Source organism: Saccopteryx bilineata, chromosome X (genome assembly GCF_036850765.1).
Source record: "Saccopteryx bilineata isolate mSacBil1 chromosome X, mSacBil1_pri_phased_curated, whole genome shotgun sequence".
Taxonomy (NCBI): Eukaryota; Metazoa; Chordata; class Mammalia; order Chiroptera; family Emballonuridae; genus Saccopteryx; species Saccopteryx bilineata.
The window spans coordinates 60,677,562-60,689,775 of record NC_089502.1 but is presented as its reverse complement, the minus strand read 5'-3'; the positions used below and the strand labels follow the sequence as shown (position 1 = coordinate 60,689,775).

Below are 12,214 nucleotides of genomic sequence, written 5' to 3'. Positions count from 1 at the left end.
CTGGTTTAAGTCAATCAGTATAGTCTGCATGTCAGAGTTCCTTAGACATATGGAGTGGTAGGCATCAACTTTGCAGCACAAGTAGACTCTTTCTAGGTGCGTTGGACGTGAGGACACTGGGGTTGAGAAGCCCAGCAGGCTGCATCTCTTTAGTCAGTTAGTAGGCAGGATCAGGGAAGTTCCCACCTGGCACTGTGCATATGGTTAAAGAGCAAGTAGGTCTGGAAGTTCCCCCCACCAATCACTTCTTCAGATTTTATGGAAACCCTCTGGTGCAGGGGTTTAAAAGAGATCTGTTCTGCGTTCCAGCTGTCAGAACAACATTCCCATCTCTGCTGGTATTGAGTTACCTTTGAGAGAACTTGGGGAGAGAAAGAAGGAGCCAATGGCATTTACTCTGGTCACCATCTTGGACACCTTTCCATGAATATTTTTGGAGTGAACAACTATCAGATGCCTGAATACAAAGGGTGAGAAGCCCTGGAAGGTAAGAAGCTGTGGGAAAACAGCATATCTCTTCCCTCTTGACAAGGCAGGGAAGATCAGACCATGTCTGCATACCTCAGACCCTCAAATCCTCAGCTGCCTTTCTCTCAGCTAAGTATCTGAATGAAAATAGCCATAGGCTAAATTTTCAAGACTAATATTGTGTCAGCCACTAAATTGCAGCAAGTCTACTTAACACTCGGCAATTGTTTGGGAACATTACATACGTGTATTTTTAGTAAAACATAACAGAACCAGCTATTTATAAAAATTGAGCACTTTGTGTATAGCCAATCAAATTTTCTGTATAGTAAAAATCAATGTAATGAGCTTAACTTGGTCTCAGAATTTTAGAACCTTTTGGGTTTTCCCCTCTATCTTAAACACGTTTTCCCCCCCCCAAATGAAAATACCTTTATTTAATTTTTTTCTTTATAGGAGTAACCCATGCTGAGAGTAGTAAACTAAAGAAAACTAAAAAGAAAAAAAAAAAGAATAAAATAAAATCTTTATTTCGACTACCCCCTTCTTTATTTGATAATTCACTTTGTACCTATTATGTGAAAGTCCAGAGGACAAGGAGAAATGAGCATTCATGGCTGAGTGGAGAAGTAGATTCAAGGCGTAGGTGCATCAAGATCAAAGAAGAGAGAGAAAACATTTCTCAGAAACGTACCAATGGCCAGTAGCCCTAAGAGAGGATGCAGCCCTTCCCTGAGAAAACATAATACTTACCACGGGGAGAAGGGACCACAGTTGACCTCTCTGATTAGCAAAGGCTAAAGTGAGTGACAAGGCCTCCCCCCGGTGAAGGAAGGGTACAGAAGGGGGGCGAGGGTGAGGGGGCTAGTGAGGAAAAAAAGTAGGCTGGCTCCTGACGCACTTTCTTCTGGTGGGAGGGGAATAGGGGACCCAAGCCCACTGGTGACGTTTCCCTCACGTGATCAGGAGCCGACGTGTGCAGAAGTCCCTCTCCTCCAGGTACCAGTTTCCTCTTTCCGTGGAAGAAGAAACATTTCAGACTGAGGGACAGAGGAGCTAACTGCCCTATAGCCCTGCAGGTTGGTACGAGGTGCGTGTGGGCGACCCTGGGGTGGGGTGGTAACGGACCGGACCCAGGCTGGAGGCTCCCCTTCGCTTTCCAGATGCCGCCTCCCTCTCACCCTCATTCATTTTGGCGCAGAAAATTGAGTGAGTGTTAGGGGAGAGGTCTGGGTACTATCTCTTATTCTTTTGGCTGAATGCAGGCTTATGGCAGAAAGAAATGTGAGGAGAACGAGGTATCTTCCTGGGAAGGCTACAAATCCGTTGCCGCCTGCGGAACCCTGAGGTGGGGGTGGCAGAGGGCAAACACCAGATTGGGTCCAGGACGGAATTCTCTTTACCCTTCCCCAGATGCCCATCGTTTGGTGCAAGAAATGGAGGGCTTCGTGGGAGGAGATGGAGAGGGTCCAGGGGTTGAGAATGGGTACCAGTTCGGCTCTCCTAGGAGGCAGGCTATCTGGATACGTCTGACGGAAGGAGGAGGGTACCGGGGTTGGAAGATGGCAAGGAAATAGTCTGATCCCGGCAGGGCAGCTGTAGGAGGGCACAGGCTGAGACCTCGGGATGGGAGTGGAGTGTCCCCCCCCCCCCCCGAAAAGGGTAAGAACTGCGCTCTCCGTATCTCTTCCCCACCTTCCGTCCATTTTGGAGCCGGAAATTGTGGGCTGCGGGGAGGGTGCTGGTGGTGCTGCTGCCCAAGTCTGGAGACTAGCTCCCTATCGCGGGGGAGTGGCTTCTGAACTAGGAGGGTGGAGAGGAGGCAACAGAGACGCACAATTTTTCTGACTTTGTATCTAATTTGTCCCTGCGTGGTAATAAAATGTGGTCTTTTTCTGTGTGGGGAGAGGGAAAGAGTGGCAGGAACGTTGTGGACATTTCTGCCCTGCTACCGTGTTCAGAGAAGTGATAGGCTTTGTGCCATCTGGACACACTGGGGTAGGGAGTTTGGAAGGCTGAGACCCAGCCTTCTGAACACCACTGTCCTGAACCTCATTCATTTCAGTGCAAGAAAAGGTGAGACAGAACTTTGAGAGGAAGACTCAGAAACATAGAAACACTTGGTAAGTAATTTTTCTCTGCCGTTGCTCAGTAGTAGAGAAATGGAAGTTGTTAAGGAGAGACTGTAGAGAGGGATCAGAGGTGCAATGGAAGAGGGCTCAGGAGGACTGATAACTAGAGTCCAAAAAGAGGCACTGTTGCCAGTGTCTCTGTTGCCAGTCATTTGCTTCTCAATCCCTCATTCACCATCTGTCTTCTGTCTCTCTGCAGGTCTTCGGGTCTGTGGTGGCAAGCTCCAACTCCGACAAGAAAAGGGAAAACCTGCAGGATCCGTGCAGGTCAGTGGGAGAGAGTGACTGCCTCGAGATCTCTGGAAGTAAGAATGACTTAAGCCCGAGCAGAAGTTGGGGAGGCCACTACCTGCCACCCTTCTTCTAAGCTTTCCTACTGCAGTATCGGAATACATGGCCTCTGTCTGGACCCTAAGGGAATGTGTGTTTTATATGGGGATGAGGAAAGTGGGAGAGAAAAAGGAAGTGAGAGGTGGAGGTGTTACATCTGTGAAGCCTGCTGAGGATATTAGAGTAGCCCTGAAATCTGAGAACTGATCATTATTGTTGCCTGTACTTCTGTAAGTCTTACAGTTGCAGGCAAGGGGGAAAAAGGAAACCAGTTGGAGATTCTTACACATCAGTTGGGGCTACCCAGTTAAAATTGTAATGGATAGAGGCAAAGCCAAAGCAAAATTTAGGGCCACATCTGTTATTTATTACACACTTCTCAGCACACCCCACTTAAATGCAGGAAGAAGCACCTGTGGAACATTCTGCATGGTTGGCTCGTGCATACATGCGTGGAGTGTGAAGAAAAGGGAAAAAAAATATATTGGTGGGAGTGTACCTGGAAGTGGGGATCGGGTGAGGAAAACCCTGAGTCATAAAGGCAATTACTGTCGGGACCTGTATACTACCACCTAAATCCTCAGTCTTCTTTGTCTCCTCTTTGCTTCCCAGGACAGCAGAAGGAGGGGCCATCTCGACATGGAAAAACTCTACAAGGACAACGAAGGAAAGCTGGAAAACGAGGGAAAGCCAGAAGATGAAGTAGATACAGAAGATGAAGGGAGGTCGGATGAGGAAGAAAAGCCAGATGTGGAGGGGGAGCCAGGGCACGAAGATAAGCGCCAGGAGGAGGTGCAGCCAGGTGGTGAGGGGGGGCAAGAGGAGCAGAGTGATTCCGCAGGTGAGGGCAAGGCACGCGGTGAGGGCAAGCCAGAGCCCCAGGCCCAGCCAGAGAGCCAGTCCCGGGCCGCAGAAAAGCGCCCGGCTGAAGATTATGTGCCCCGCAAGGCAAAGCGGAAAACGGACAGGGGCACGGAAGACTCCCCCAAGGACTACCAGGAGAACCTTCAGGAAAGGCATCTGGGCAGTGAGGAGATGAGAGAAGGTGGAGATGTGTCCAGGGCTCAGGAAGAGCTAAGGAAAAACCAGAAAAGGGGTGGTTTGCATTGGATGCAAAGAGAGGTACAGGATCCATTAGTGCCAAGGGGCCAACGCGGTGTGAGGGGAGTGAGGGGCGGAGGTAGGGGCCAAAAAGACTTAGAAGATCTTCCGTATGTCTAATGCCTTTGGCCTTTAAATCTGATTTCTCTGATGGGAATATTGCCAACCCTGCTTTCCCTGGTAGGCATTTGCCAGGTGATATGCTTTAACCTTATGCTGATACTTTGCTTAGGTGTCTTTCTTGTTACCAGCAGCCTTTTGATCCAACTGAGCACTCTGTATTTCAGTAAGTGATGCTCACCCATGTGCATGGAAGAGATGTTCATGGTACATTGCAAAAATAATAATAAAGTTTTTGGAACTGCTTATACAGCATCTGTCTATTTTTTTTTTGAGGAAAAATGTTACATCATACATTAATGCACAGGGAAAGCTACAGGACAACAGACCAAAAGAGACATAATGGTTTTCTCTGTATTGTTACAGTGAAGGAGATTATCTTTTCTTTCAATTGCACATCTCCCCCTAAAAAACACATTACTTTTGTTATAAAATAAAGAATAATAGACTTTTTTAAAGTAAAAAATATATATATATATATACCAAGCAATCAGAATAACTATTTTATGAAGGTAGTGGAGACACATCAAATTTCTGTTGTTGGGATGTGAAATTATGTTTAAAACTCACTTTATCTCTGGAACTCAAGGCGTGAGGAATCAACCAGGGAGTGATGGATCATTGCTGTAAGGGACAGTCGTGTCATCTGTGAAATGGGGATAAAACTTGCCTTCCAGGGCTGTGGTGATCATGAGAAACTGACGGTGTGAGCCGTGTTGGGCTGGCTCCTACCCCTCCCCTTGCACGAGTACTACCGGATCCCTGCCATATGTTTGGAGGAGGGTGAGGGAATTTTCAGCTTTGCTCAGAATTAAGTCCAGACAGCTGAGAGTTGGATGCCACTCTCTCCTGGGTAATGCCATGTCTGATGGACACTCTGCCTCTTTTCATGGGCCCTGCACCCTCCCAAGGCCCCACTGCTCCTGGTAGATTGGAATCCTCAAGGTAACAAAGCCTCTTTGAGTTCCCTGGAGTCCCTGGTGAGTTGAATCCCCACTATGCTCCCTACTGAACTGTGAAGGAGGTCTCTTCTCATGTTACAGTTTTATTAATCCTGACATGAAATGTAAAAAATACTTCATAGAAGCTTTATTAATGTATTGTTTGGGCATTTTAATTACCCCACTAGTCTTGCCCTTTTCAAAGCACAGAATTTATCTTACTCATTTGGGTACCCACAACACATAGTAGAAGCTTAAAAATCAATATATTAATTATGGAGTCAGAAGGCCTCAATTCTTGGCCCAGTTCTTGGCCTGATTGAATACATAGCCTTAAGCATATAATTTCATTCTTTAGCAACTGAAGCTTGCCACTCTAAAGGGAACACAGCAGGAGGTTATATCAAAATTCATTGTTAAGTGATTTTTAACATTGGATATAAATTTCTTGACATTTTCTAGTTATTAGCACATTACTTACACCCAAATCACTTATCTTGAAAATGCAGCATCCTGGCTCCCACCTCAGATACAACGTATCAGAATCTCTTTTGACCTGTCCTCAAAATATCTATAGGTCCTTTGTTTTTGAGCTCATTTTAGTTTTTATGTAATGGATACAAGAACAAAATTTTAAAATCCAGTAGTGCAAAATAATTTATTATTAAGAACTGTGATCTGTCTTGCCATTCTACATTCTCCCTCTCCAGAGACAACTACCATAAATGTTTCGGGTTACTTCTGGTATTCACTTCTGTATTTCTGAATCAAATGCCTAGGTTGCTTTTTTTTTTTTTTTCATTTTTCCGAAGCTGGGAACGGGGAGTCAGTCAGACAGACTCCCACATGCGCCCGACCGGGATCCACCTGGCATGCCCACCAGGGGGCGATGTTCCGCCCCTCTGGGGCTTCGCTCTGTTGCATCCAGAGCCATTCTAGTGCCTGAGGCAGAGGCCACAGAGCCATCCCCAGGGCCCGGGCCATCTTTGCTCCAATGGAGCCTTGGCTGCAGGAGGGGAAGAGAGGAAGGGGAGGAAGGAGAGGGGGAGGGGTGGAGAAGCAGATGGGCGCTTCTCCTGTGTGCCCTGGCCCAGAATCGAACCCAGGACTCCTGCATGCCAGGCCAACGCTCTACCGCTGAGCCAACCGGCCAGGGCCCAGGTTGCTATTCTTTTAAACAGTGTCATTGAAGTGTAATTCACATATCAAAAAATTCACCCTCAAAATTGTATACCCTCAAAGTTGGCAATTCAGTGATTTTTAATTTATGAGCAGTTCTGATACCATCACAATTATTTAGTTTTAGGGCATTTTTATCACCCTAAGAAGAAACCTCATGCCCATTAGCACCTACAGTACTGGTGTTTTGCATTCTTTCTTCCCCCAGCATCTGGCAAACACTGATCTATTTTCTGTCTCTGGGTTTGCTTATTCTAGACATATCATATAATACATTGTCTCTTGCATCTGACTTCTTTCACATAGCAAAATGTTTTCAAGGCTTACCCATGTAGTAGCCTATATCAGTACTGAACATTCATGTATGGGTGTTGTTGTTTTTTGGCTTTTTAAAATAAACTATTAAGTCAAAATATAAAATTTACAAGTACAGTAATGATGGTTCTGCCTTAGTTTATTATGTAGATAAACTCAGAGCACAGTAATGGAGAGGTACTCTAAATTTAATTTATTTGTTTTCTATCTGGTTTAAAGAAAATACAAGTGTGTAATATTTAATACTAGTTAATAATTTCTGTTTGAAGAAGAAAATTTTTTTTTCAATTTTTTCTTCTTCAATTTTTATATAACAAAGGGAATAATAGACTAGGGAAAAGGCAAAGTTTAACAGCTTACGATGAAGAGAGTTCCTGTCATTGGAAAGTATTGAAACTATCACCTGATAGGCCAACAATGTTGATAAGATCAGAAATATAATACTAGATATCTACTTTGCTTTTCCCTCACTATCTTCCCAAACACAAGAAATGTTCCTGGGATAAGGAGAAAAATGTTTCTGAGAATACTACCCAACTTCCCGTCCACTGCAAGTCACTAGAGCAAAAGATTTTGTACTGCTTATGGGAACCTAAGAGAATTTAAACCAAATTTATATTTAAGTTGTAAAATGAGCAAGACAATGTTTGGTTTCAGCTCCAAATGGCGAGCTGAAAAGAATGTTACGTTTATAGTAGGAAAAAAAGTTGGAGAAAATGAAAAACAACATATTTTCTTAAAACCACCCTAGAACTGAGGCCACAGGGCAAACAATTATCCAGAATCTAAAGAGAGACTCATGGAGGAAGAAATAGTACTCAAGCATTATTTTATTTGGGTTAGAAACAACCAAACAACCATGTAGGAAAGTAAGAAAATTTAGCTAAAAATTGCTTAATGAATTTCTACAGACTGAGTGAGGGCTAGCATGACAGTCTGAAGTCTCCGAGGGCTGCAAACATAAAGGGGTTTGCGCTTTTCTTGCAGGGTTTACTCCAGAAACTCCACTAGGTGATCCCAAAAAAGACCAAAGAAAAACTGAGGAAACTTGCCCCATAGTGCTAGTTAAGAGAGGGACACAGCAGTCACCATTGAAATTCCAACCAGACCTTTTTGCCCTATTAAGCAAATAACTTAATCTGCAGGAAGAAGGACAATTAAGCCCATATCCTGAAGGCAGTATTGGAAACCCAATGTAGCTAGGAAAAGGAAACAAAAAAACTCCAAAAAGCTCTATGAGGGGAGGGTGCAGGCCTGCGTCTAGGCTCGACACTATATTTGGAGGAAAGGCATGAATACAGGTAAAGGTTAGACCACAAATACTCAGGTTCACAGTGCTTGCCTAAGATGAAGAGTCTATCAGAACATCAGAGGATGCCTGCCCCTCTCCAGAACATATCTTCCCCTTCAGAAACTGTCTCTGCAAAGCAACCAAATTTAATTCCATGAATCTGTGGAACAATTTATACCCCAGTGCATTGTCAAAAGCAATAGAGCAGTCAATCAGCTTATTAGTGGAGCTTAAGAGCTAAGTGTGTTCCAGGAAAGAGACAGTAAAGAGAGGACTGCCAAACCCACTGGTGGTCTCAGAGACACTGTGGGCATATCTAATGCTGTGTCCTCTGAGGAGCAAAAACATTAGAGGCTTCATGTAACAAGGAGGAAATAGACATCAGTGAAACAATACAGCCAGTTACTAAACAATAAGCAAATAACAACAATAATAAGCCCTAGAGGAAAAGACTAGGAGGCAGAGTTACCAAAATATATTATCTGAAAAGAAAAAAAAGCAAGACATGCAGAGAAACAGGAAAGTATGACAAATACATGGGGAGCAAAGCAGACAACAGATGCTGCCAGTGAGAGTGACCAGATGGTGAATTTGACAAAAAACTCCAAAGTATTTAATATAATATGTTCAAAGAATTTTTAAAAAACAACCACCTTGTGATTAAAGAAGTAAAGCCAAGTATGATGACAATCTCACATTAAATAGGAAAAAAAATCAATAGATAGATATGAAAAGAAACAAGTGGATTTTCTGAAAAGTACAAAGATTGAAATGAAAACTTCACTGTTTAAAGGGTTCAGTAGGAGATTTGAGCTTTCAGGACCAGGATTATTGAATGTTAAGATTCATTGATTTTATGTAATCTGAGGAACAGAGAGAAAAAAGCATAAAGAAAAATGAAGTGTCCCAGTGTAACATGGGACACCATTAACTGCGCCGACATATAAATATATACAATGAGAGTATTCAAAGGACAGGAGAGAGAAAAAAAAAAAACAGAAAAAAATTCAAAAATATAATTTCTGAAAACTTCCCAAATTTGATGGAAAATATTCATCTACTTATCCAGGAAGCTCAATGGGTTTTAAGTAGGATAAACACAAAAGACCAACAAACAAGCATGACATGGTAAAAATGCTGAAGGTAAATACAAGAAGAAATGTTGAAAGCAGCAAGGGAAAAATGACTCCTAATTTACAAGAGAACCTCAATAAGATCAGCAGCTAATTTATTATAGCTTTCAAAAATGAAGGCAAAATACATTTCTAGATATAGAAAAAATGAGAGCATCTATTGCTAGCGTACACCTACAGGAAATACTAAAGGAAGTTCTTCCAGTTTTAAAAACAAATGACCTCAGATATTTAAATCAATGAGAAAAAAAAAGTACACAAAAGGGTAGTCATGCAAGATTAAGACAATACAAATGCAAATGTCTTATCCTTCCTTCTCTTAATTTATTGTACTTTCTCTTATAAAAGGTAGTTTTGTTTCTTCATGTATAATCCCAGATACTCTTATTAGTTTTCTTATTTACTTTTCTTTATTGTACTTCTAGGACCTCCAGTACAATGTTGAACAATAGTGAAATTATTTTTAAATTCAAGCTGAAAACTATCAGTATTATAACTTTAAGTATAATATTGTCTTAGATACTATTTATAAATAATTCGTCAGATTAAAAGTTTATATTGTGAGTTTGCCAGCAGGTTTTTTTAAAAATCATTAATGGTTGTAGGATTTTCTTTCTTTTTTATCATATTTTATTTTTTGCTGAAACTAGTGAGATGGTCAGTTTTTTAAATACGTTTTGTTGTTGTTTAGCCTGGGCATGTTTTTGGGTTTTTTTTTTTGTTTTTATTAAATTTATTGGGATGATATTGGTTAATAAAATTATATAGGTTTCAAGTGTAGTTCTATAATACATCATCTGTATTGTATTGGGTGTTCACCACCCTAAATCAGGTTTCCTTCCATCACCATTTATTCCACATTTACCCTGTTCTACCTCCCCCCCAGTCCCCCTTCCATCTGGTACTCACCACACTGTTGTCTGTGTCTGTTTCTGGTGTTTTTGCTTAATCCCTTTATCTTTTTCTCCAAGTCCGCCCAACCCCCCTCCCCTCTGACAACTGTCAGTCTGTTCTTCCTATCTGTGAGACTGGTTCTATTTTGTTTGTTAGTTTATTCTGTTCATTTGATCCTACATATAAGGGAAATCATATGGCATTGGTCTATTTCTGATGGGTTCATTTCACTTAGCATAATAATTTCCAGGTCTATCCATGCTGTTGCAAAACATAAGATTTCATTCTTTTTACAGCCGAATAATATTCCATTGTGCAAAAAAAAAAAAAAAATCACAACCTTTTATCCATTCATCTACTGATGGGCATTTGAGCAGCTTCCAAATCTTCCAAATCTCAGCTATTATGAATAAAGCTGCAATGAACATAGGGGTGCATATATTCTTTTAAATCAATGTTTCAGGTTTCTTCAGATATAATTCCAGAAGTGGAATTGCTGGGTCATCAGACAATTCCAGTTTTAATTGTTTAAGGTAACTTCATACTACTTTTTACAGTGGCTGTGCCAGTCTGCATTCCCACCAACAGTGCACAAAAGTTCCCTTTTCTCAACATCCTCACCAAGAGTTGTTTGTTTATGTATTGATGATAGCCATTCTGGCAGGTATAAGATAATATCTCATTGTGATTTTAACTTGCTAGTGACATTGAGCATTATTTTATATATCTATTGTCCATTTGTATGTCTTCTTTGGAGAAGTGTCTATTCAAGTCCTTTGCCCACTTTTAAATTGAAATTTATTTGGTGTTGAGTTTCATATGTTCTTTAATTGACCATATAGGTGTGACTTTATTTCTGGGCTCTCTATTCTATTCTATTGATCTGTATGTTTGTTTTTATTCTAGTACTATGCCACTTTAATTATTTAGGCCTTGTAATATATACTGCTCAAAAAAATTAGGGGGTATTTCAAGTGATAAAATATACCTTAATTTTTGTGAGCAGGGTAATTTGATATTAGGTAGTATGATTTCCCCAACTTTGTTCTTTCTCAAGATTGCTGTGGCTATTCAGAGTTGTTTTTTTTTAATTTTTCTTTTTATTAATTTTTAGAGAGGAGATAGAATGAGAGAAAGAGAGAGAGAGAGAGAGAGAGAGAGAGAGAGAGAGAGAAGGGGGAGGGAGGAGCAGGAAGCATCAACTCCCATATGTGCCTTGACCAGGCAAGCCCAGGGTTTTGAACCGGCGACCTCAGCGTTCCAGGTCGATGTTTTATCCACTGTGCCACCACAGGTCAGGCGCTATTCAGAGTTTTTGTCGTTCATGTAAATTTTTGGAATATTTGTTCTAGTTCTGTGAAATAAGCCATTGGTTTCCAGATAATAATTGTATTGAATCTATAGATTGCTTTGTGTAGTATAAACATCTTTTAATGATGTTAATCCTTTCTATCCATGAACACAGCATATGCTTCCACTTATTTGTATCTTCTTCAGTTTCTAATAATTTATCAAGTACAGTTCTTTTACATCCTTGGTTAAATTTATTCCTAAGTACCATTTTATTTATTTTTTATGCAATTTTAAATGGGATTGTTTTCTTAGTTTCTCTTTCTGATAGTTCATTATTGGTGTATAAAAATGCAACTAATCTCTGGATATTTATTTTGCATCTTGCTACTGTACATAATTCATTTATCAGTTCTTGTAGTTTTTTGGTGAAATCTTTAGGGTTCACTAAATACAGTGTCATTTTATCAACAAAGAATGACAGTTTTACCTCTTCCCTTCCAATTTAAATGTATTTTATTTTTTCTTCTTGTCTGATTGTTGTGGCTAGGACTTCAGTACTAGATTTAATAAGGGTGGTGAAAGTGTACATCCCTGTTTGCATTATGACCTTAAGGAAAACACATTTAGTTTTTGGCCATTGAGTATGATGTTGGCGGTGGGTTTGTCATACATGGCCTTTCAGGTATGTTCTCTCTATTCCCACAAGTGGAGAAACCTGGCAGACATCACCTTAATTAACCAAATGATCAAAGTTAGTAACACCAGTGATCAGTCATGTTGATATTATGTAACTCTGAGACTGTAATTAAAAGGGGCACTTTATCTCTGTAGTATTCTTCCCCCAAATCAATAACCCCAATCTAATTATGAGAAAACCTCAAACAAACTCAAATTAGGGAACATTCTACAAAATAAGATCACTTTTCAAAAGTGTCAAGGTCAGGGGAATAAAAAGAAAAAAACAGAGAACTGTCACATGGTAGAGTAGACTAAAAAGACTTGTTAACTAAATGCAAC

At 40.9% G+C, this 12,214-nt stretch overlaps 1 protein-coding gene across 7 annotated transcripts; it reads left to right on the top strand.

The window, feature by feature from the left end:
• The first annotated feature begins 1,442 nt into the window (after positions 1-1,442).
• LOC136316892 (transcription elongation factor A protein-like 3) lies at positions 1,443-4,403 on the top strand. Of its 7 annotated transcripts, none has more exons than XM_066249233.1 (4): positions 1,443-1,547; positions 2,534-2,591; positions 2,800-2,867; positions 3,543-4,403. In XM_066249233.1, exon 4 carries the CDS (start codon positions 3,570-3,572, stop codon positions 4,149-4,151), a length of 582 nt encoding a protein of 193 aa, XP_066105330.1. In that variant the 5' UTR covers positions 1,443-1,547; positions 2,534-2,591; positions 2,800-2,867; positions 3,543-3,569; the 3' UTR covers positions 4,152-4,403. The 7 variants fall into 7 exon arrangements, with proteins under 7 accessions (XP_066105330.1, XP_066105329.1, XP_066105331.1 ...); XM_066249232.1 differs by having other exon boundaries at positions 2,800-2,905; XM_066249234.1 differs by having other exon boundaries at positions 1,443-1,558; positions 2,800-2,905.
• The last annotated feature ends 7,811 nt before the right edge of the window (positions 4,404-12,214 follow it).